Below are 25,269 nucleotides of genomic sequence, written 5' to 3' on the forward strand. Positions count from 1 at the left end.
AGAAAACGTTAGTTTAAATATCTCACAAATACCGTATGTCGGTTTTATTTTGCAATGTGGTGTACTGTTCATAGTATACTGTTTGCAGCTTCTTCCAGATCTGGGAACTGGTAATGACTTATCAAAGTCCTCTCAGCTTCTCTCAGCTAGTAAAGTACTAAGGCGATGTTTCTCAATCTTTTTCAACCCATGCCCCCTTTTAACTAACATTTAAATCCCATACCCCCTTCAAACCTGGCTCCCCTAATTATTTTATTTGAATTTTCAAAAGGATTAAAACACTCCTGGCCCTCTGATCTACAATTGCCCCCCCCCCATGCCCCTCCAAATTTGAGAAACACTGCACTGCACAATGCAAGGTGTGCAATGCATTGTGTAGTTGCTGACTGTGTCCAAAATAGCAACTGCAAGTGCCTGCAATGATTCTGACAATGTCATATGGAATTGAGGAGGGCTGCTTAATATAAGCAACAGTTGCGCTCAGTTCCTTCAAAAGAATTGGGGTGAGGGGCAATGTCCACCTCAAGTTGCCCATCTGACTTTACTGGAAGTCACCTGCAATGTTGACCTATCCATTGGGAGGCTACCTTTGAAGGACATCATTGTGCCCCTCAAAGGCATCCTGATTGCTGCTGTCGCCAGCTTCCCAACTGAGAGGCAACCTGCGAGCACAATGCTATCTGTACACTTGGAGGTGGCATGCTTCTGAATACCAGCTGCTGAAACAAGCAGGAGGAAAGAGCGCTGTTCCCACTTTGTGGGTTTCTCACAAGCATTTGGTTGGCCACTGTGAGAACAGGATGCTGTACTAGATGGGCCATTGATCTGTTACAACAGGGCTCTTCCTGTGTTCTTGAAGCTAACAGAACGATGCCTCTGGAGTCCTTCAAAGACAGTCTGGCTTCTGCCTCCACATCCCTTCCTGAGAGGTGACTTCACATGTGTGACTCTGACTATCTACTGGGAACTGCAGGGAAGTTTCAGCATGTGCCGGTTTTAAATACGGATAGTGTTATTTACTGTAATAGAAAAACTTACCAATTTTTTCTTCTGTTTGGAGCCATCTTTATAGACAAGAACCACAGCAGTTTTGAATACTAGAGAGGGACCAAAATATATAGAAAACCAGTAATTTGTAGTGTGGAATAGATTGTTAACTCAAAGTAGTGGGAAAAGGGGAGGTGGATACATCCCCAGGTACATATCCCATGCGCCCAAACAACTAAGTTTATGCTTGGAAATTTCAAATGCTTATCACATCATCATCATTTTATTATTTATACCCCACCCATCTAACTAGGTCGTCCCAGCCGCTCTGGGCGGCTCTCAAAATACATAAAAACATAATAACATTATCATTGAAATATTTTACAATAAAAAACATGGTTGGGAAATATTATACTGATGTAATGCTGATACATTAGCTTTCAGAACAATCCTGCTAAGGAATATAGTGATGGTGGGGGATTATGAATGCAAAACATAAAAGACATAACTTATTAAAAATATGAAATGATTTATACTGTCTAGAATAGATGCTGGCAAAATCAAGTGTCAGTACACTGTTTCCCCACCCCCACCCCAACTGCTACAGATATATCTCTGATTGGTTTGCAGTAAATAGGCATGGATTTCTGACTTCCCCTCATCCTAACATTACATTCCTGAAATGAAGAAAGATTAAGGTAAACAGGAATGGGTTTGAGCATGGAAGGAGTGTGAGCACCATTCAGCTCTGATACCGAAAGCAAATTTATGGAATTTAATACTAAATTCATGTCTTTTGCATTAGGCTCTGGTTGGTGGATCTAAGTAAGGGCTCTAATAAAAAACGAAGCACATCTCACAAGCCTGAAGTCTGCCCACCACAGTTCTAGATTATAGCTTTATATTAAAAACATTACAGACACTTAAACTGGTTATCATCAAACTACATATTGTGGGAATTATTTTATGCATTATAATGGGATTACTCCAGAGCAAGCAGTTTAATGATTACCACTTAATTTTCTTGATTGAATAAGGTTCCTATAAGCAATCAACATAATAGTAGCTCATATATTTAAAAAGGACAAAATTCAGTGAATAAAGTCCCAGATATCCATAAGTTACAAAGCCAATGTATTACTTCAAAAGAGGTTTTTTAAAAATCCATGCTGCTAATCTTATTAAATTGTCATGCATTCCTAGTTCATCTGCAGGCAATTAATTCTGCCACACTGCTGTGCTAAGGAAAGGAACCAGCATCAACATTTCCATGGGAGTAAAATGTAGGCCAATAGCCCTGATGGATCTAAATTGAGGGTGGAAGGAGAAACTGGCTGATCATGGTTAGTCACCATTTTCACAGCACCTTTTTTACCTAATCATTTTAGATACACTTATTTTAGCCATAAAAAACATATTGCAAGGCTACAAGCAGCCCAGTCCTTTTAAAACAAGAATGACAACAACCTTAAGTATCTCAACTCAAAGTAACTACTTAGCAATTTCACAAGAATGTTTGGCCATCTTAATGGAATTTACTCAGGGCATCAACCAGAGCAGACTGGGCTCCTAAATTTACAAACATGACTGACATGTGAAGAGTAATTTTCAGGATGTGTTGATTGATGTGCTGATTCAGTTCAACCAAAACCTATAAGCTAATGATACCCATGCCTAACCTACTCACAAAGCAGAGGCGATTTCATGAACTATACATTCCACATGGCAGGAGGAGCAATTTTGGTGCATGGAAGTCCTGTGGCACAACAGACACTACTTTTTTTTTAGGGGAAGGTACTTTTTCTTACACTTACTATTTATTGCTAATGTAGTTTGCATTTAAGCACCGGCCTGGTAGTCCACCCCTAGCAACAAGGACTCCTATGCAGACCAAACAGCAGGGAAAGAACACTCTGTCCCTCCCTTTTGCCTAGCATAAAAGCCAAGCTACCAGAAGAGGGAAGCCCCCTACTCTGTGCCCAGCACAAAAATTTAGCAGGCTGCTGCAAGAGGGTCACAGCTCCACATTTCTCTTCTGCCAGGCCCCAGCACTGTTGCAAGCTAGCAACTTTTGTGGGCTTATTTGCAAGGCTGTGTTAAAGCACTAACCTGGAATAGTAGGAGACTCCCTTGGAGCTGTGACCCCAGAAACAATCACTGGCAAATTCTGCCTAAGTTCTAAATGAAAACTATCATTTGCTTTGTTTTTTGGGGGGAAAGCACATACCAAATGCTGCCAATTCAGGTTCCTTTTTCCACTTCCCAAGTGATGTGGGAGGATTAAGCCAGATGACTGTGGTGTGCAAAAGTAAGTCTCCCATAGAAAGATCTGCAACCTGCCAACCAGAGAAACGCAGACAGAAAAGAAACGTCAGTGTGCATTTTAAAAAGTGGTTTCCTAAAATTATCGACACTGAAGCATGCAGGTGAATTCTTGTAATGGGATTTTAAAATGATGGCTTTGCAAGTCTAAACAAAAGACATGATTGAAAAACTGTAATGTGTGTCAAACAAAGGGCCTGAGGGTCTCCATTCCTGGCCTACTGCAGGCTGCACCCCCTGCCCCAAATGGAAGAGAGAAGATGCACTGGCTGGTGCTGAAAAGCAAGGCATGTGAATTTCATGTCCTCAGCATCAGTTGATGCTAGGAACAAGACAAGCAGTTCCAATTTTAGGCATTCCTAGTATATTTAAGATAATGTTTTTCCTTTGAATGATGCATGGGTAAATGTAATCTAACATAAACCAATGAAACCCATACAATTTATTGGCTAAGATTTCTTTGAATGACAGCCCTAGGCCTAACAATTTCCATTTCCAGCTTCCAGATAGGCTTTCTTTACAGGTATTAAACATTACTTTCAAACGCACCATTGGCCACATCATTGTTTCGAGGAATATAGGCTGAAAGCAAAGGAAAGGAAACAAACCCAAGCTACCTGGATATATAGATAGGGCAGTCATATAGTGCATGGGTTGGATAGTCATGTATTATTTATTTTATTTAATAATTTATAAATCACTTCCACTAAGGCATCCCAAAGTGATTTAAAATATAACAAAAATATAAAACAGGTTTATATAAAAGAGTTGCATATATAAAAAGCAAGTACAACTTATATGTAACAGTTTCAGACAACAGCAACACAGACATAAAATCAGTTTAAACCCAGCACAGATATCATCTGGGATAAAGATCTCCTTTCAGAAGTCTATATATAGCATAGCAACACAGTACCTGAACCAGAATTTATACAATTGCCACCAAGGCATGTGTTCTGGAGTGTTTATGTGCTGTTTATGCTTTGTGAGACAGTGCAAGAAAATAGAACTAACAACTAGAAATAAGAGATTAAATTCTTAAGTCACAAAAGATATATCATCCTTTAAAAAAATATATCAAAATATTTTCCAAACTATCAAGAACATGCCCTTACCTCTTTTTTGTCTCCTGTTTGCTCTGCAATGAGCTGGTCAAACACAGCACCATATTCCTCATGGATTTTCTGCATTTCATTAATATGGCTGGCAACTTTATTCATTGTTTTTATGGCCACTAGAAGAAGAAAGGCAAAGAAACAGAAAGCAATGAGAGTAGAGATACCAGAATGCATTACTATCCTTTGGAAGTGTTTATCTGCATTACATTCCTACTGCATTTTTAGAACATTTAGACAATTGTCCTTGTGCTCTTGGTTTGCAACACAACACCTTCCATCACAATGTATTTGACCTGCTGGCCGGGAATAGGTTATTCTTTTTCCTGCGTTATCTTTTCATTATGTTCCTCAGTCTGGAGCAATGCTGTGATTTATCAGCCAAACAGGAGAGTTAGTTCAGGCTGGGCAGAGTGTGTGAAGGAGCAGTGATTAAATTTGGACTCACTGAACTACAGTCTTGATAGTACTGAGGGACAGTAGCTGTGCAATTTTATTTTTAATGAATCACAACCAGTTACGCAGCCATGCAATGCATGCTATAGTATTGCACATACACCATTTTTATCTACTCAGCAACACATGCAAAACTGAATGCTCTGCATGTGTTGAGGCAACAGCATGACCACCCACTGGTGTGATAAATTGCAGAACAAAATGTGTAGGTATTGCCCTGTGTATGCACTCTTAGAGACTATCTTCAAGCACATAGCTTCTCAGTTAAGATCCCTAAAGTTTCCAGGGTGGGTTGACCTTATCTTTTCTGTACTGCTTGAAGGGCTTTGGCGCATATGAGACATGCAACAAAACATCCCTTTCTCCCTACCCTACCTCTTCATAAAAAGGTAAAGGTACCCCTGACCATCAGGTCCAGTCGTGACCGACTCTGGGGTTGCGCGCTCATCTCGCTCTATAGGCCGGGAGCCGGCACTTGTCCGCAGACAGCTTCCGGGTCACGTGGCCAGCGTGACTAAGCAGCTTCTGGCGAACCAGAGCAGCACACGGAAACGCCGTTTACCTTCCCGCCGGAGAGCGGTCCCTATTTATCTACTTGCACTTTTGAGGTGCTTTCGAACTGCTAGGTTGACAGGAGCTGGGACCGAACAACGAGAGCTCACCCCGTTGTGGGGATTCGAACCGCCGACCTTCCGATCGGCAAGTCCTAGGCTCCGTGATTTAACCCACAGAGCCACCTCTTCATAAGCAAGGACCAATTAAACCTCTAGGTGCAGTTCCCCACATACTTTTAGCTATATGAACTCCTTTCAAGAGTTACAAATGTGGGTCACCTTGTAACATGTCAAGTGGCTCTACAGAACACAAGAAGGGCCCTCTTGGATTAAACCAGAGGCCTACCTAGTCCAACATCCTCGTCTCCTACAACTGTCTGTGGGACATGCGCAAGTAGGAAGCAGGAACACATGACAAAAACAAACGCATAATAAAAACTTTAAGCTTTAAAATCACACTCAATATCAGCTTACCATCCAGGTGATAATGCTCTTCACTGTCTGCATCAGTGAGGGCAAAGAGTTCCTTCAGCAAAAGAGGGTACTTCAATATCCTCTGGATGGGTTTGATGAGGTACGACTCTAACGTCGACGAGTGTTGTCGTCTGGGATTCTGAGCATCCAAAAAAGCCTTAAACGCAGTGTCTGTCTTAGCTAAAGGATTGGAAATAAAAAGTAACTCTCAGGACATGATGAAAACATTTCACTTCATTTAAAAAAATATTATTACATATTATTTATCTACCACTCTCTCTGCCTGAAGGTACTCAAGGTGGCAAACAATATATAGATTTACAATAAGATGAATATTATTAAATTTTAAGGTGTAGCCACCACCCACATGGGTTTGTGGGGTGACAGATTTCTCAAGCACCATTCCAACAAGAAAACAGGAAGGCAGGTGATGAGGGTGGTGGGGAAAGTGGTGAGAAAAGTACCCAAAACTCAAGCATGGAAATGTGACTTCATGAAAATGGATACAGAAACAGTTGAATGATGTGCCTATAATGGAATCAGCTGACATGTGCAGGGTTTGTACAGGGAGGTATGGGAGTGTAAATTTGCACATGGACTGCATTTTTTTTAAAAAATCCACTTGGAAGGCACAAGAGAAAAGTATTGTTGGCTGACAGTATTTGAAGATTGTGGTATGCAGCTTCATGGGCAGGTTGTTAACAGAAGGCCTCCTCCCTTCCCTGGAGGGGAGGGGGGCTGTGGCACAGTGCTAAAGCAAACGCTTTACCTGCAGAGAGATCTTAGGTTCAATCTCAGGCGTTTCAAGACACAACTAGGAAAGACTCCTGCCTGAAATCCTGGACAGCCCCTGCTAGATGGATCAATATTGATCTAGATGGACCAGTGGTCCAGAAATAGCTGTCAAGTGTCCCTTATTTGAAGGGACAGTCCCTTATTCCAGCGCCATGTCCCGCTTCTGTCCCTTATTGATGGATGTCCCTTAAATGATGTCCCTTAAATTTCAAAGGAAGCAGCTCCTCTCCCTCCCTCCCTGCTGGGAAGTGTTGCTTGGCTGTGTTGCTCGACTGGGGGGTGGAGCTTGGATGCCTTGTGTGTGGCTAGTTAATGCAAGCGGAGGGGGTTTTTGAATGCTGGACGCCATTTTGTTGCACATGCTGCTGCAAACTTTGCAGTGCAAAGCCAGGCCGGAGAGCCATCTTAAGTTGAGGCTGCATAGGCCTTGTGGTGCATGTGATTCAGATTCTATTCAGTTGAACCTCTGGTTACAAAGTTGGTTGGACAGTGTTCTCGAAGCTACCAGCATGAGTTTGACCAGACTGCAGGAGGACAGGAAGACTGGAGTGCCTGGAACAGGTGAGGCTACAGGTCCCTTATTTTGGCTGCTGGTCCCTTATTTTCAAATCTATAAGTTGACAGCTATGGGTCCAGCTTCTTCCCTGTGGTTTGCCATCAGATATTGAATACTGTATGACATAAGTGATTACATCCTCCCAACGCCATTTGAACTTCCTTGGTTGCCAGAAAGCTGATTAATGTTATACGACAATACATGAAGCATCTCTCCATCTCGTCTCCTACCTAGAGCTACCTGCCTCATCCCACCCATAGCACCAGCCAACACATACTCCATGTACACCATCTGTGATAAATATTTGTATGGACTAGCCGAAAGAAGGCTTCATGAAATGGCTCCCTCTTTAGCCTCACCCACTTGATACCCACTTTCACGCACACAGACCTGAATGCAGTCCAGGGATCAATGAATCCCAGTGCAAAACTAAATTAACCTTAGATTACACTACAGAACTTGCAACTTCCTCTTCCACCCACAAGTCATTCCTGATAAAGATATATATGCATTATGGATATGCAAGCTGTGCTGTAAAGGAACCATTTCCCTATATACATAAATATTTCATAGGAAACTTCTGTGTATGATTAATTTTGCAGGTAGCTATATAAAAAAAATACTCCTCTGGAGCTTAAGAAGATGGAACTGCCTTTCTATCTAGTTTGTTTGGGGAAGAGTTTGCTGATACAAGCACCCCAGTTTCCAGAAGATGAATTACTTAAGCAAAGAGAACTCTGAATAGGTTTGTTACCAGCTAATATACAAGAGTAAAAAAGAGTTTTAAAGTGACACACAAATTGTATCACCCATCATCCTGGTATTAAACCTGTATTAACAGTTTTGAAAGACCTCAAAAGATCGCACAGCAAAATAATCCATGCCTGTATTCACAGGGCTACAAGCACATATAGCTCTAGCATTGCCCAAACCCTGCATGTAGTGATGCAATGTTACGGCTTGAGAGAGGCTACCACACAATTTGAGAATAAGGGAGGTACATTGCGTTCATATAGCTCTTACCTTTCACAAGAACTTTTGGAACTTTTGTATGGCTGGCACAAAAGGCACTGTAGAGCTTGAAACGATCAGCATAATAAAGGAATGACCCACCCAAGGAAAATAACACTTTCTAGGATCAAGAGAATGGAAAGCAGAGAATTTTAGCTGAGTTATTTTTTTTTTAGTGGTGCATTCAGACTTTCTATAAAGTATACAATACTTTTTCTCATCCCTCGGCCCATATCATACGACTAGAGCTTTTGAGACCAGAAGGAGAAGGAAGTTGGTAATTCGGAATACAAGGAATAACCAATTTCATTGGCAAGCCTCAATTTCAAGCACGATAAGAATGTAAAACAAAAATTGCACAAGACTCCACTTAGAACATTTTTCTGAAGAACAACCTTGAAGTGGGGGCCGGGGGGGGAAGGGCCACTCAAGTTTCCCTCTCTTCCTAATAACGTCTTAAAATGAAATGTGAATTCATAGGAAATTTATTTATTTATTTATTAAATGAATATACTTCCCGTTACCCAAGGATCACAGGGCAGTTTATAGTATTTACCCCCCTACATTTTGCCATCTGGACATTCATGACGGATGCTTTTGGGGACTAATAAGAAAATACTGGCCCCTTTGGAGGAAAGTGGACATTTTAATTTCTGAGGGAGGTAGTTCAGAAATCTAGAATTCCCCCCTACCTTCAGAGGGAATGAGGAAAGTTTCTGGGTAGCATCCATAGCAACAGACCATCAAAAGCTGCCTCATGAAGGGAGAGATCACTACCAAGAGACTGACCTTATTATTTATTTAATGCAAAGCCCTACAAGAAACCCACACCTAGGGATCATTTACCACACAATCCTGCTCTCTTACTGAGGTCAGATGAAAGTAAAAAACTGAAGAGAACAATCTGCACTTAAATGGTAAAGATTTATAGAACATGCACATATTCCCGTTTAGTAATGTTATAACCTAATAATGCAATATTTAAAACAGTTTTCAGTTCTTCTGATACTGCTTCTTTGCAATTGGTTTTTACTTTTTTTCTTTACATTTCTTTTATGTGTTATGTAATTCCTGGTAACAGGAAAGAGAAGGGTAATAAAGAAGTGGCTTTCTTTTCTGCCTTTTTGTCAAAAGCAAACAGAGTGCAGTTTATAGTTCAAATTTCCAGTGTTATTTTCTAGAAAATGGCACACTAGCCTTGCCTGAACTGAGGTCTTAAGACAATGAAATTTCTGTTGCTTACTCTTTAACAAAAATACAAGTGAGAAACTGGATGTGAAAACATCCTTACAGCATACTATGAATTGAATTGAATTAATGGAGAGTTAGGAGTACTGCTACTGGTTAATTAAAATAAATGCTTACTTTAAACTGGTCAACTTTTTCAAGCTTTTCCAGATCTGGAACCAACCTCACCCCATCTTCAAGCGTTTTCAGGAATTCAACCTGAAATGCCACCATTTCAGTCAAATTTCCAAAGAGAACGTCAAGCTGGTGAAAAAGAAATAGGGAAACATGGGTTGAAAATTATTCCTTTCCCATAAAATATGTAACAACACATTATCTCTACATTTTTAGACTCCTAAATGCCAGCGAACTGATTTTAGCATAAAAGTCTAATCCTGCTAACCAGCCTTTATTTGAACATGTTTGCCCTTACAAATCCTTGGCCATATCAGTCATCAGCTTCATTATGCTCAAAAATCCATTTCAGAATTTCACGGTTCGAATCTACACTGCATCTTGTTTAATTTCAGCCAACAAACCTTCCTGAACAATGTATTGGGAAAAGTTCCATACCTCTTCTTGAGTGAGGAATGTTTCCTTTTGCAGAGGCATCAGGTATCTCTCCATTAGACAATTTAAATCCTGAAAGTAAAAGAATATTACTTTAGCTGCATTTTCTCCCAATCGTAGAAAGTATAGGTTTAAAGCATCTTCCTGGAGCTGGTTTGCACATGATGTAAACAGAATTTAGCAAAGCGTAAAAGAGACTCAGCATGTCTGATCTAAGCATTGGGCTCATACTCTCCCCGCCCCCCTCTTCATTCAGTGTGGCAAAGAAGGGTTTCTGCCTTGTTAACTGTCAGTTGCAAAGAACCCCTACGTAGTGAACCATAAATTGTGGTATAAAACACAATGATTGGTTAAACAAGCCATCTTAATAAACCATTGGCTAGGTCACATGACACAGTAAACAAAGCTAAGGCTTACAGGGACCATGCAAACAAGTGGGCTCCCAGAGAGAGAGCCATTTGCAGCCACTTAGCTCCTGCCAGAACTTTGACATCAGCAGGGAATAGAAGAATGCCGTGCTCCACCAGGTTTGTGACTAAGAGACAGAAGCTTAACCCTGGGGATTTCACAAATAATCTAATGGGAGTGCTTGCAAAGGCGAACATGCTTGCTCTTGTGAGCAGGATGCAGAGGAGCAGCTATTACTCCACCTGATTCTAAGTGTCCACAACCACCACCCTTTCTCACTAAGCTTATCCAGGACTGGAGAAGATGGGAGATGGCAGTGGGGGATGTTCAGAGCACCCGTGCCCTTGTGAGGATTACACATTCCAGCATCACTTGTGGGAAAACAAGGGTTGTACCAATTTCCCCGCAGGGATGCTAGGATGCGCAGTCCCAAGTGCTTTTCTGTGTCTGCTTCTTCCCTTTCTCCTGCATCAGCTAAGATTTATAGGCCATGGGGTGGGCAGGTGAAGACAATGGAAGATAGTGGACAGTCCAGCTGCCCATGCATTTTATGTGCATGCTTCAGCAGAGCACACGCAAAGCATCAAGCCCCTTTCAGGGTGAGCGCATCCCTCCACACTGCCTTTTATACATGACTATTAAGCATTTCCCAAAAGCAGCAGTTCACCTTGACATATGTGCGTTCTGTTTCAAGGAGTTCACAAATGACCTTGCGCAGTTTGTCAGCATCGGTTAGCTGTCTTGTAGTGGCTTGCTGAGGCCCAGTAAATTCCTGAGGGGTCACACAAGAGTCAGACGAATTCATCTCATGAAGACTGCGACAAAAAGCAGCAACCTGTTCTGTGCTCTTTAAAATTGAAAACACACATATAGCCGACGTTATTTTCCAGAAACAATGGTGCTATCGTTACCAGTCCCATTGAAATGTCCAGATTAAGCTATCATCATTGTTTCTCCGATTTAAAGAACTTCAAATTACCGGGCTCTTCTAAAGCAAAATGTGACATATTACATCGACACCAGAAGAATGCAAATTACACATGATTACTTTTCTAAAGGAACTATGCGATGCTGTACACAAGGTAATTAAAACATGCTACAAGCCCAGTCCTGAAGCCTGCTGCACTAGGAAATAGCTGCTTAGGACAGGGTTTACCAACTGCTGCATCAGCATAACTTCACAAGAGGTTATGTCAACAGTGCAGAAATGTTATTCAGATGTCGCAGTAAGAGAGCTGGCTCAAATGTCCAGGTTTGAGATGCCAATTACTGAGATATTCACACCCTTAGGAGTTTGCTAGAATTGCTTGACACAAGATTGTTCCCAGGAGGCCAAGCTGAGAAGACACTGAATATGCCTTTTATTTTAAACTGGCAGGTTTTACTACCACCCGCTTGTTTACCTCATTTGCCACTTTGTTGTTTCTGAGGGAAAGGAGCATGATGGCACTCCACAATACAGAAATTGCCCAGCTGCTTTCTGGACAGGGATAGCCTAATTTCTGTTCTCTATGCTCTGGTAACCTCTAGATTAGATTACTGCAACATGTTATATGTAGGGCTGCCTCTGAAGACGGTTCAGAAACTTCAACTGGTGTAGAATTGCCAGATTGCTCACTGGGAGAAGACAATTTCAGCATATTACACCAATTCTGGTCCAGCTGAACTGGTTGCCAATTAAGTTTCTGGGCCCAATTCAAAATGCTGGCTTTGACCTATAAAGCCTTAAATGGATTAGGACCTCACTGAGGTGGCTATCCATTTGTGCAATGCTCTCCCCAGGAAGGCTCATCTGGCACCATCATTACTTATCTTTACATGCCAGGTGTTTGTTTGATTAACCTTCTATGGCTTTTTAAATGTGTTGGTGGGAGAAGGGTTATTGATTTATGTTATGAACTGTCCTGTGACCTTCAAATGAAGGGCACTATACAAATTTAATTAATATGACAACAACAACAGAAAGGTCCAGAAGAACCGACAATAAGGAGACTGTTGCTGACCAGAAATGTCAATTAGAGGGTTGCAAGCTTGTAGCCACTATCTGATATCAAGAAAACCGAAGAAGGGGAGTCTCAAAGCAAGAGCTTCTACACAGCCTATTATTAGCTGATAAGCTCAAGAGCAGGAAAGCACAACACATACAGGACATAGTCAGTAGAGCATGAGATTCTTACTCTCAGGGTTGAGGGTTCAAGCCCCATGCTGGGCAAAAGATTCCTGTATTGCAGGGGTTTGGACTAGATGACCCTTGGGTCCCTTCCAACACTCCATTTCTACAATATGCCAGGAGAGTAAACAGGAGCATCTTGGTTGGGGTCAAGGAATATGGAGATCTGAACTGGAAGGGGTGTTTCTGGTTCCAGTTCTTAGAAGAGGGAAGTGTATCCTAATCATCCACAGATCATGAGGACCAACTGAACCTCTCCAGCTACCATAAGCCCCTTGGAGAGCATATTAAAGGCATGTAGGAAACCAGAAAGCAATTGAGTTTGTTTATTGGTGTGTGGGATAGGTAAGGTTGAGTAATTTAAACAGAGACCTCAGCACAAGGTTATTTTTAGAGACTCTCTCCTACTGAATCTTTGCAGGATTTAGCTTGTGCTAACAGAAAGCTGAAAACACACACAAAACACTGACCCAATAAAAGTTATATAGCTTATGAAAATATTATTTCATATTGCAATATGTGTGTGTATGTGTTTATAATACAATGTGTATGTAATATACACACATATTCCACCAAGTCTTGCAAGTTTGCATTTGATTGTGAAGTTTATGGTTTGCTGAACCAGAAACAGAGCTCTAGTGCCTTATTGAATATTGTGTTTTGTTTTTTGTGTGATTTCCATGAAGACCTATGAATTTAAATACATGAGAAAAGGCTTATGAGGCCAGAAGGTTTATAAGCCAGCAGGGGTTATATGGACATGCCTAACACAATTTTGATTGCTTAGAAAAAGGACCACCATGGTTGTGCAAATGGCAGTGGTCACACATAAAGCCAAGCCCCACACAGAGGAACCGTTTGACACACAAGACATCAAAGCACAAACACAAGTTTTAAAGAGAACTACAATCATGGACTTATTGACAGGGCATGTCAATATCCTGACAAATACCGGTTCATAACCATTTTCAGAAGTTTTTACACAAACTTTTCTATCTTTAGACAAATTGCCTGCTATTATATCCAGAAGGAACAACACGTGATTCTTTAACATGCCAAAGATACAAAATACAACCAAAAAACTGTACATCCAATTCTTAGCTGCTATAAGCATGAGCTTTCATAGGCAAGAATCTACTTCATCTGAGACCTGCTTAATCACATATCTTTAAAGTTAACTGATAGTAAAAGCAATAATTATCTCATCCACTAATATGGATCTTTTCTTGAAAAATATGTGTATTAAAGATCAGCATTTATTACATATTTTAAAGAGAAGTAGTAATTGCTGGAGATCCAAATTGTCATTCACTTCGGTTGGCCATAATCTGCATTTTTAGGCTTGCAGAATTGGATGCACCCAAGGACCAATAAAAGCCACATTAAAAATGCTCCCCCCCCTTTCCACAATACAATAACATTTTGCTCCCCAAGATTTCTACCTCATCCAACTATAAAACAGCTGAATCTCAAATTTCACTGCTTATTTAATGTTCTTTCAGCTGGATAACAAATTTCACCCCCATCTCACCTTGTGTGATATTCTGGTGACCCAGATTATTGCATGTTCAAGGCAAGACTTGGAAAATCACTCAATTTGCTTTGATAGCATCAGCCAATTATTCCTTTAAAATGCAGCATAACAACATAACATTCTCTCATTATTTCCGCTATATGGTAGATCTCACCATATGAAGCATATGCCGAAGAGAATCAGAAGCTCTCCCAGTGCCTTCATTTCTGGGCTTACGTTTAACTCTCCAATAAACTGACATCACCAAAACGATGTTACTCTGACAATACCATTATTCGCCATTTTCAGCAATAAAAAATGGACGGAGGGTAGACACACCCCACATCGAGATTCCTTGACCTACTTTACGGGTAAAAAAAAAAAATACATATTCTCATTCCAATTCATAGTATTCCTGACTGCTGGATACCTTCTTGCATGTTAATGAGAATGGGCAGCTACCGGATTCCTCTTGTATTCCTCTTCAGACTTTACACGCTCAATAGAGTCAACTAGAATGAAATTCTCTGATTTAAGCTGCAGAGTCAGTCCTTAATTCTCCCTTTCAAGGAGCTTTCGAAAAAGTACTCAAGCAAGGACAGCTTAAACTTGAAAGGAAGAAGCAAAATCCCCGGTGGAAAATAAATGTCTATTGCCTGAGGCTCCGGAGAGCTGATTGGCTACAACCTGTGCTGCACAAGAATATAAACATTTCCAGAAATAAAGCAGGTTGCCAATTAGAAATCTTTGAAAGCCAATAGCTGGTAAGAAGTTTAGGTAAGATATTTTACAAATCATACTAGTAGACGGTGAGAGAACGTAATTAATGTGCTTTGAATGCAAGAAACAAAATGACTGTCCTTCATTGCTAAAATATAAGGGGGAAACATGTTCAAAATACTTTGATAATTTGAACAAAAATCATGACTCTTTGCTACCATCGCTAGCTAATTAACTGCAGTGCTAAGATACAGCTGCCTTAATTTGGATGAAAGGTAACAAACGACCAGCAGTTTTTTCTCCCCAAAAGGGGATTTGAAATCAAAATATCAAGTCAAAACAGGGCAGAGGGTGCATTTTACACCCACACAACCAAATCAGCACAGCTCATTTCAGGAATGATTAGTACAAAATATATTTGCCCATTCAGAGTGGGTACTATCCACACTCTGATTTAGCTTTGTGATATCATTATGTAGGAAAATTAGAGTTAACAGGTTTCCTGACAACTTCATGCAGAAAACCAGATTTGGCTATGTCACGAATGAAGAAAGGCAGAAAACCAAATCAGAGTATGGACAATGCTTTTTGCTCTTGCTCTGAATTAGCACCATGGTGTTGTCACTTAGCCAATCTGATGGGCTGTAATGACAGGTTGTTATCGTGATGGCCATGTGATCCCTGACTGGCTCAGATTCTCTAAAGAAGAAGCCCTTTGAGCTTTTTGTTTGCTTGCTTTAAATTATACTGAGCCTGCGGATTGGGGAGAGAAGCAGCCCCAAAAAGAGGGGGGCTATACCAGAGAAGCAAGGGGGGCTATATAAAACTTTTCAGCCTCTTGAAATCTCCTTTCCACCCCCAAAAAACATTTTCATGGGTACCAATTCAACCCATCTGTGTGTACATATATGTACATCGTGTGTATTACAGGATAATACAATGGCTCTCCTCCCGCAGTGTGCATCTCAGTGACAACCAGACCACCCCCGGTCAGATGTGAATTGAACAGCACAATGCTGTTAAAGTGTGATGGGGTTTTTTTTGGCAGAAAGCAGAGAGATGGAGTTGGAAACATCATGGGGATGAGAGGTCACCCAAATCCTTCCTTCTAGAGGTTTGCTTTTCCCAGCTTCATCCTATATTGCAGTACATCAATTTTGTCCAAAAGAAATAAATGAATACCATTAACACACACACACACACACACACACACCATACTTCCAATCCTGGATCAAGCCTAAGAAGGTTTGTTCTTTTCTATACTACTGACCTAAGTATTTGTAGTTCAAGGCGGCTAATAAACATTTTGGGTAGGCATTTAAGGCTTATTAGAAACACTGTCCTATGAAGACTAATGATGCAACTGATATAACATAGTCTGCAGAAGAAATCTAATTGTAGATGTACAAAAGCACATTTAGTGTTGTACAAGGAAGGTGCTATTGCTGGAAAGATTTGATTTAATTCAGCACAAATATAATGCTATGATAGAATTAGGAATGAAGTATGTAAAAGAACCACTTTTCAAGCATACACCCACATAAGGTTAACCAAGTGAGCTCCTATAATCTTTTGTTATTAAAGAGTCATAAATCACATAAGAATACAGGAAGAATGTGATGAGTGCTATTGTGCTATGCGGTATAGCATTATATATGAACTATTCAACTCAAAATATGAATTCATTTGCAATGCTTTCTCCAGTGTAAACACACACCTTTAACACAGGTTAAACAAGCAGTGTAAACGCACACCTTTAAAACCTTTAACAAAAATCCAGAATGAATTCAAAAGTATGTCTCGCTTTATAAACAAAACATGCATTTCAGCATATTAAGAGCACATTAAATAAATGGCATTTTGCTTATACAAAGCAAGTTTCCATTCCTTATTGTATTCTTCTGCTACAGAAGAGATTACACAAGTTAGAAAGGTATTACACTCATCTACTGAGTATTAATGACTCAGCTAGTTTAAAAAAGTTGGTCATCAACAATGTATGTTTTGCTACATAGAGCTGACAAGCTACTGCATTTCCCCCTAATATACATATTTATTAACCTTAAAAACATATCTTTATCTAAGAGGCGGGTTCCTAAACTGTAGTCCGTGGACCAGCAGTAGTCTGAGCTTCATTTAAATGGTCCATGGCATATCCACATTAAATATTCATATTGATCCCTAATTGTATGTTTATTGATTCTTTTATTTCTTATTTATTTCTTATTCTATAGAATTCAAATTGTGATGCAATGAAATACGTTATATACAAAACAAAAGAAACATAAACATACAATTAAAAATAATACTTCATCCAGCAAAGTGCACTGCAATTGCTACAACAAGCAGAATAATAATTAAGTGATTTCACCAAGACCATCAGCAATATTCAAGTGGTCTATGGGGGAGAAAGTTTGGGACCACTGATCTAAGACATCTGCAGCTGAAAAGAAGAAAACCTCAGGACATGACCATGACCACTGTAGTTTGCAAAAGGTAAAAATCTAGATAAGAGCACAAACACCAACATAAGAATATTTTAAAACTATGAACCAGTTTCCTACTACTCGCTTTTAAAAATGAGACATACCCTTTATAAACACCTTATTAATCCAGCAAAGACCATACTTAACGTTTTAAGATCTACATACCTCTAGAGGTCAGAACTTCCCTTCTTTTCTAAGCCAGAAAACCCACCCAGCATCACTTACTATAATAGGTCCTGCAGGAAACCAGAGTGCAAACTTCAACAGCCTCCTGCTTGTCATATGAGCTCTGCATCTGAGCTCTAGTAGCTGATGCAATTTTGCAGCTGCTTCAAGCTTGGGAATACCTCCTGCTAGCAGACTTCCACTGTCTAGCTATCAAAGGAAGGGCTATAGGCTAGTTAGACAAAGGGGCAGGAAATCTGAGGCCATGAGGTTTTTCCTTCCTTTCCACTATGATATCCTAACAACACCATTTGTGGATTAATTCGTAACCAAGAGCCACCTCCCACAAGATTAATTTCTTACCTGGATACAATTTTGAGATTGGATATTTCATGTAACCCACATAAATATAGTCACGTATGATAATTACACACACATTTATTTTTTTACGTGTACACCCCACCAAATATATTATATACCACCAAATTCAGCTTCCTGCCTTGTGTTAATAAACATTAAAGTGCTTGTCACATGTGACAACCTGCATGTATTACAAACGTGGAATTTCATTCACAAAAAGTGGCATTCATTTAATCTGTAATATGTGAAGCTGTCTTCAGGCAGAAGTTGTAATTAGTAAACTATTATGGGGAAACCATTGCAATACAGGAACACAAAAGGAAGCTCAGACCTACTTACCTTATCTGTTACTAACTATCAGAAAAATTCTGAAGGGGTTACACGCTTTCAGTGGAGTGTAAAATGAAAGCACTCATCAAACAACTTTTGAAATGCTTGTCCTTTTAAAGCTGAATTGTATTTTTGCACACACAGTTACAAAAAAAACCACCAACCTCATCTTCACAGGGCACCCATAAAAATAAACTCATATGTTAATAAGCTCTCAATTGGGATGGGTATCCCAATTAATAATCCAGTTGCTTGGTCAGTTTAATTTAATTGTTGAGTTCCAATACAATTAAAAGGTAGAACACCTAACATTTCTTTCCATTTAGGATGCCTCCATGCAAACTCTGCAACAAGCTAAAATATATTTGGGCATATCATATATTAAGAATTATAAGCAGAGGCAGGGCTGCATGTGAAAATGTGGCAAGTGGCATTCAGGGAGACTCACAACCAAAGCAAAGGGACTGTAGTGTTTTATATTCAAGATCATTATTACCACACCACACCACACCACCCATGATGGGCAAAGGGGGAGCATTTGGGTACAGCAGGTGGTGTCGAGCTATAATCAAGGCTCTAATTGGGTTCATTCCATATCATGTAAACACTTTAAAAAAAACACCCCAAGGTAAACATTATCCTGGAAGAGACGCTCTAATCGCACACAGCTGTGAAGTCAGCATGCCAGCTTTTAGCCTGCAGTGATTCTGCTATTTACAATGTGAAAATGAAAGTTTCACACCTTGCCAGTTTTATCACCCTCACTGGACGACTCCAAGACATGCACTTCTGCCTCTTCTGGAGTTGTCTCAGCACAGCTGTCCTGATCATTGCAGAACAAGTGTCCTGTTAGGATGAGACAGAAGTGTGAAATAATGGGTTGAACAACAATTCAGAAGTGCAACACAGCAAACACTGTTATTGTCATGAGCAAACACAAACACTTTTTAGCTCTCCAGTGCCATTATTAGAGCACGCTTCACTTAGATCACTTGAAACTGCCATTAATGGAGCCTATTACTATTTGCAAAAAGTATACATCAGAGTGGGGTGGGGGGTGGGGTCAGAGTAAAACTGAGTATTTTTCATAGCCTTGTGTGTAGTGTTGCTTGCATGAAACAACAAACATTTATGACACTAGATCTGCGGGAATGGGAGCAGTAATCATGAGATGACTAGATACATATTTAAAATTACCTACATTCTGCTCTAATAAGTAATACATTATGTTCATATATTGCTTCCAGAAATACCTTGAAGAGCTCAAAATAAAATACTGTATCTCAGATGGGCACAACAGTACTGCTTTTATTGGTCATTAAATGGTTGTTTTAATTTCATTGTCGTTGGCCACGTGAGTTCTGCTGAGGTAAGGCAGGCTACTAATGTTTTAAATAAATACATAATGAACAAGTAGTTCACCAAATGCACCATGCAAATTGCCATGTGATCCACTGGTAAATGCTTTTAAAATTCTGCTGGCAAATTGTTTCTTAACAACCTGAAAATTTGATATAATATTGATATTATTTGATATAATCTGATATAATAGGCAAACTCACAATTGCTATGTGAGTTTTAAGTCTGTTGATGCAACATGCTGAAGAGAACAAAACTCAGAAAGAACAATGGTGTATTTGTTTCATATATGACTCAAATCAAGAAGATAACTCAAATAATTGATATCAAAGCTGAAGTAAAATCCCTAATTGTTCAACTGGCTTGATTACTTGAGAATAGTTTTTAAATAATTATAAAAAAAATCTAACACCATGGCACTGAAAATATATTACTTGAATAATAGATTTCAGTATTTAATCAAAATAGTACCTATTCTTTAAAATGCCACCAACATATCCAATCTTGTTTGAGCAGCTTCATTTTGTCTACTATGATCAACAGTCCCTTTAAAGCCTTGTGGAATCTCACCCTATTCTGATGAGCCTAATACTTTTTATAGTTATCTGGGCCTTCTTTCCTGTTATAGGAAAAACGTGCCTTAATCTACTTCCTGCAGTATAGACTCCAGTCCCAGATGGAGAGAAAATGTTCATTTGGGCCGTAAGTGAACAGCTGAACACATGGAATGCTTTTTACTGTCTGCATCTATTTATTGGCTAATATATGTTTGTGTGTACAAATAATTTCTACTGCTTGATATCATCAAATCCTTAAGCGGTTTACAAAAAAAGGAATGCAAACACATTCAATAAAATTTCCTAAAACCCAAACTGTGTTTCACAAATAAAAATGAGTCATGTGTTATTGTGCGTGTACACACACACATAAACATACAAACACTCACACACAGAGCTGTCCCTATCAATTTAATGAAACCATATATTTTTACAATTGCTATTTAAACACAGTGCAGTAGTGTATGTTTACAGTTCACATTTTAAAAACTTTTTATGGCCCTCTGTAGTACTATGAAAGCCTGGAAAAGACAGGGAGCAACAGCATGCTTCTTGTTCACATGAAACTGCAGCTTCATTTATTGTTCAGTGTGATGTGTGAACCAGACCACCGTGCCCAACCAAAATTGCACCAGGGATTTACGCACATGAATTATTCAAGTTACTATCTGGCTTGGATAATATACTGCCCTCAGTGAGGAGCATCTGACAGTGCAGTGGGTCATGTAAGAAGCTTCCTGGACATGGCCAGAACAATGTTACTTCACAGAAAGTAACCACCCTGAGACCCCCAGGTATAGGGCGTAAAATAAATTCAATAAATGAAATAATAAAAAAGAAAAAAGTGTGGCTTTAAACTCTGCTGGCTACAAAACGTTCACTCTGGAATCCTTAAAAAGTGAGATTTGAAAACAAGAATGAATGTTATTAAAAATTCATTTCCTGCTTCTTGAAGCTTTCCCTCCCTATGCTATGCAGTGCAAAGGGGCTCAGGAACAAGGCTGGCTGATGATCCTGCACCTTGGTGCTTTGCTGATATACAGCATGGGGATAGGGATCAACCATGGAAGCACGTTCCTTCTTCCAACCTAATGCACACTTCTAGGAGATTATATCCTGTTCAGGGCTCAAGCAGGTCAGTTCCCTCTCCCCCTTTTCCTTTTCCTCAGTTTTTACCTTACACTTCAAACATGTTGTTCCTCAACTGACCTCAACCATAGACTAAATTGTGCTTCCGCTGCTGCTCTTTTTCTTCTTCTTCTTCTTTTTGGTGGAAGTTGCAAACATTAGTGATATCCCAGAGTTCGTGACTATCTTTCCTACCATGCAAAAAGCCTTATCTTTTGTGCTGGAAAGCAGAAAAAGGAAAGATCTGGGGAGCTTCCTGTCTAGCTGCTTATTGAGCTTGTGTTTTCACACATAGGTGATACGGCACAGCTAGTTATCCCATACTTTCCACTACAATTTCCCATCACTTTTCTCTCAATACTTTTTGCAGCTTGAAAAGTAACAAGAAAATTGTGCTTAGAAAGTGTAGGATAGCAACCAAATTTCGTACAAACAGCCTGCCTGTTGGGAAGCACCTGGGCTTTTCTGGTAAAATATTCACACAAACAAGGTGAATCCATTGCTTCCCTTCCTTTCTTACCTGAACTCTTATTTCACTATGAACATTTAGGACCACGACGACTTAAAAAGCGTATTTCTTAGGATTCGTTCATGCTTGTTTTGCCACTAGGATACTGCAAGTTTCCTGATGAACACAGTAGTGTATGGAAGATGCTACAGTCTGTGGGCATACAAGGACATGCTTTGAACGCCTGCTGTCGGAGTCTAATTCCTCAGTCAGTATGAACTGCATGTTCACGGGCACTTGACTCCCCTATTCATGTTAGCTGGCTAGAGAAAGGTCCGTTCCTCACTGCATCATTAAGAACATTTTCATCTTTGTTCTGTTATTAACCAAGCATGCTCAGTGGACAAATGAATCCTACACAGAATTGCTTTCACCTAGGACACTGCTGACATCTTGTGGCAAAACAGAGAGACACTTTCGAAAGCTGCCATAGCCCAAAAACTAAGCAATGTTTGGAACTTTTTAAATGTATCAATGTTTGCATCAGGTTTGCCTGGCAGTAGTATACATAAAGAAGTGGTTTTTTAAAAAATAAAAATAAAAAGATGTTTGGAAGAGAGGTGAAGGAAGACACCGCAAGAGAAACATAAGATTAAAAACTAAAAAAAAGTATCATTTAATATTGCAGCAGCTTCTGTTTTTGAAAGCAGCAAGTCTCTTTTATAGAACTGAAGAGTTGGAAGATTCAAAAATGTAAGCCCACAATGCTAGTAAACATGGGTACCTTGGCTATTGCCAACAGAGCGCAATGGACTGTCGGTCAGGTCGAGTGAACCATCTGTGCGGCGTTGTGGCAGCTGCATTAGTTTCTGCCCTGCCTGTCTCTCAGGATAAGTCCGTACTGTAAGGCACAGAGAAGGCTGAACAAGTACATCTCTTAGCATGGCTGAATTCAAGTCTTCAGCAGCTTTCTTATTGATTTCAATGATCTCATCACCAGCTTTCAGGCCTGCAAAGTAAAAGCAGAAAATCAAGAGTCATACTCAAAGTTATCCATCAGAGTTGGATTTCTATTCAGCATTTAAAATTTCATGTCTGCCTAAGGTGGGATTGGCTAACCTGTGGTCCTCCAGATGTTGGGGGACTCCAACTCCCATCAGCTCCAGTCAGGAATGATAGGAGTTGGAGTCAAGAAGCATCTGGAGGGCCAATTCTGGCCTATATGCTATTTCTTTCAAACAAGAAACTTTTCATTACTGAAAACCCCTTTTAGGGCACAAACCACAAAGATGTGCTGTAATGATACAACAGCCCAGTCCAGCCAAGCCAAGTGTGTCTGGCAACATGAGGTTCAGTCCAGCATGGCAAAGCATTCTGGGTACTGTGCTCCATGTTTTACAATCTTGATTTTATTTGTCCATTCAATCATTTTATTAGAAAATAAGAATTATGTACATTTTACAAGTGGAAAAACTAAGACCAAGAAAGGTAAGTAACTCACCCAAGAGCACTATGTCAGTTCATGACTGAACAGAGAGCTGAGCCCCTTTTAATTTATTTAGTATTGCAAGAATACTAAAATTAAGTTGTAATGATTGTGTGAAGGTTTCCAATGGTAGGATAAATGTCATAATTTAAAAAAAAAAATCAAAAGGAATGTATATTGCTGTCTAGTTTAAGTTCTCACGTTAAGATATTCATGTTCTCAAAACATGCATGTAGATAGATATTTGAAAAAGAAGTAAACATAATGTGATTTATCCCTGCCCCAACCCTCTTCAGAGGTTACTTCTTGTGGTCACTTGAGTTACTTCTCCTAAATCAACATGAAACAAAACTATCACAAGCTATGAAGATGCAGCAAAGGGAAGAATATCAACCTTCAATGTCCAGAAACATGTACAGTGGTACCTCATTTTACATACCGTCCCCCTTATGAATGCTTTGGGTTACACACTCCGCTAACCCGGAAGTAGATGTCCCTTGTTGCAAACTTTGCCCCATGATGCAAGCGGAAGTCGCACGCCAGTGGCGCAGCAGCAGCGGGAGGCGCCATTAATGAAAGCGCACCTCATGTTACGAGTGGTTTCTGGTTATGAGCCACTGTGCGATTTCTGTTCTGTTCTCATCCTGAAGCAACGTTTTTAACCCAAGATACTATTTCTGGTTTAGCAGAGTCTGTAACATGAAGCGTCTATAACCTGAAGCGTCTGTAACACGAGGTACCACTGTATAGTCAACCTTCAACATAACTGTGTTATTTAATTACAATAAATTCATCTTTTAAAATTAAGAGACGGACTGAACAGTATCATAATTTGGAAGGTACCGGAGTTACACTTTTTGTCACCATTCCTAAATGATTTTTGTCCTAGGTGCAATGGAGATCTGGTATAATCTTGAATAGCAGAAAGAGGAAAGGGCTTTTTTTGTTGCTCACTGAAAAAGTTTTAAAGGGGAATACAACACCCCCTGGCACCCTACCTTTTTTGAAAGCCAGGCCTGTCTCTTTGACACTGTTTACATGGAGCCGCCGAATCCCCTCTTCTTCCACAGAGGACAGAGAAAAGCCTGTTGAAATATCCAGTGGCAAAACTGAGAACCATTCGATTTAATTTCACAAAAAGATCCATTCCATTAACTTTACTTTAATCAAGTAAAACCATTTCTTTACCCTGTCAAATCTGACCAAACTCCTACCATTATTCATACAGTCTGTATAAAAATAATCTATGCAAGTTGCTCTCTAAAACAGAATACCAGACCCCATGATGACAACAATAATACATGGGGGGGTATTTGTTTTGGGCAAAACATTATGGTTCTGTTTTCCAGAATCTGCACATGCATGATACACAGAGAAAAAAGTGAATATATTAAGCAAAACATAGATCTCACTTGCAGTCAGATCTGTGCACTATACTGAGTTGTGTAATACACAGGCCTGACCAAGATTAAAGCCATGTTACCACTCCACGTATTATACTTTTTCTAAATCTGGTAAGGCACAAGTGGCTCACATATATTTAAAATTGTGGGGGTGGGAGAAAGGGAAACAGACGCAGAGATACAGAGTGTTTCAGGGAAATGTTTTTTCAGGAAAATAACTGCCAACACCTGGATTAGAAGTGTGCATCGTACTTGATATCTGCATTTGACTTTGTCCTGCCTCGAGGTGCATTCAGTTTGTATCATCTGCTCCAAAGTATGCAGGATGTAAATACATGTTAACTATCATGCATTATTTATTGCTTTCTCTAAAACGAGACATTTGCTGCTCTGAAATTCGATGGCTTCCTAGGGAGATGTAGGCAGCAGCTTGCCTTTTTGTTTATTAAGCAAAATATTTATGACCCTCCTGGGGGAAATATATTTAACATACTATTGGCCATTAGCTATAAGGAAGCAGATGTGATAGGATCCAATTCTCAATCAAACTGCCTTCAAAGTAATTTTTGTAGAGGGAAAGATACTTTCATTCATCACTTTCGAAAGAGAAAGGACAAAGAAAAAGTAGAATATCACTGTGTACCATGAAATACAGAAATCTCATTGTGT

At 39.8% G+C, this 25,269-nt stretch overlaps 1 protein-coding gene across 10 annotated transcripts in view; it reads right to left on the reverse strand.

The window, feature by feature from the left end:
- The window catches only part of TIAM1 (TIAM Rac1 associated GEF 1), a 186,737-nt gene that overhangs the window by 8,429 nt on the left and 153,039 nt on the right, over positions 1–25,269 (reverse strand). For 9 of the 10 annotated variants that reach the window (XM_083438591.1, XM_083438582.1, XM_083438587.1 and 6 more), the window contains 11 exons: positions 24,196–24,282; positions 22,496–22,720; positions 18,962–19,065; positions 11,143–11,322; positions 10,071–10,139; positions 9,636–9,761; positions 8,283–8,391; positions 5,909–6,088; positions 4,425–4,543; positions 3,215–3,323; positions 1,039–1,097 (listed from right to left, as the gene is read on the reverse strand). In XM_083438591.1, the coding sequence (XP_083294717.1) occupies positions 1,039–1,097; positions 3,215–3,323; positions 4,425–4,543; positions 5,909–6,088; positions 8,283–8,391; positions 9,636–9,761; positions 10,071–10,139; positions 11,143–11,322; positions 18,962–19,065; positions 22,496–22,720; positions 24,196–24,282 (1,367 nt within the window). The remainder of the gene's footprint in view (positions 1–1,038; positions 1,098–3,214; positions 3,324–4,424; positions 4,544–5,908; positions 6,089–8,282; positions 8,392–9,635; positions 9,762–10,070; positions 10,140–11,142; positions 11,323–18,961; positions 19,066–22,495; positions 22,721–24,195; positions 24,283–25,269) is intronic. The other variant, XM_083438590.1, reaches the window with a different exon arrangement.

The sequence above is a fragment of the Podarcis tiliguerta genome (genome assembly GCF_965153285.1).
Source record: "Podarcis tiliguerta genome assembly, chromosome: 4".
NCBI classification, from domain to species: Eukaryota; Metazoa; Chordata; class Lepidosauria; order Squamata; family Lacertidae; genus Podarcis; species Podarcis tiliguerta.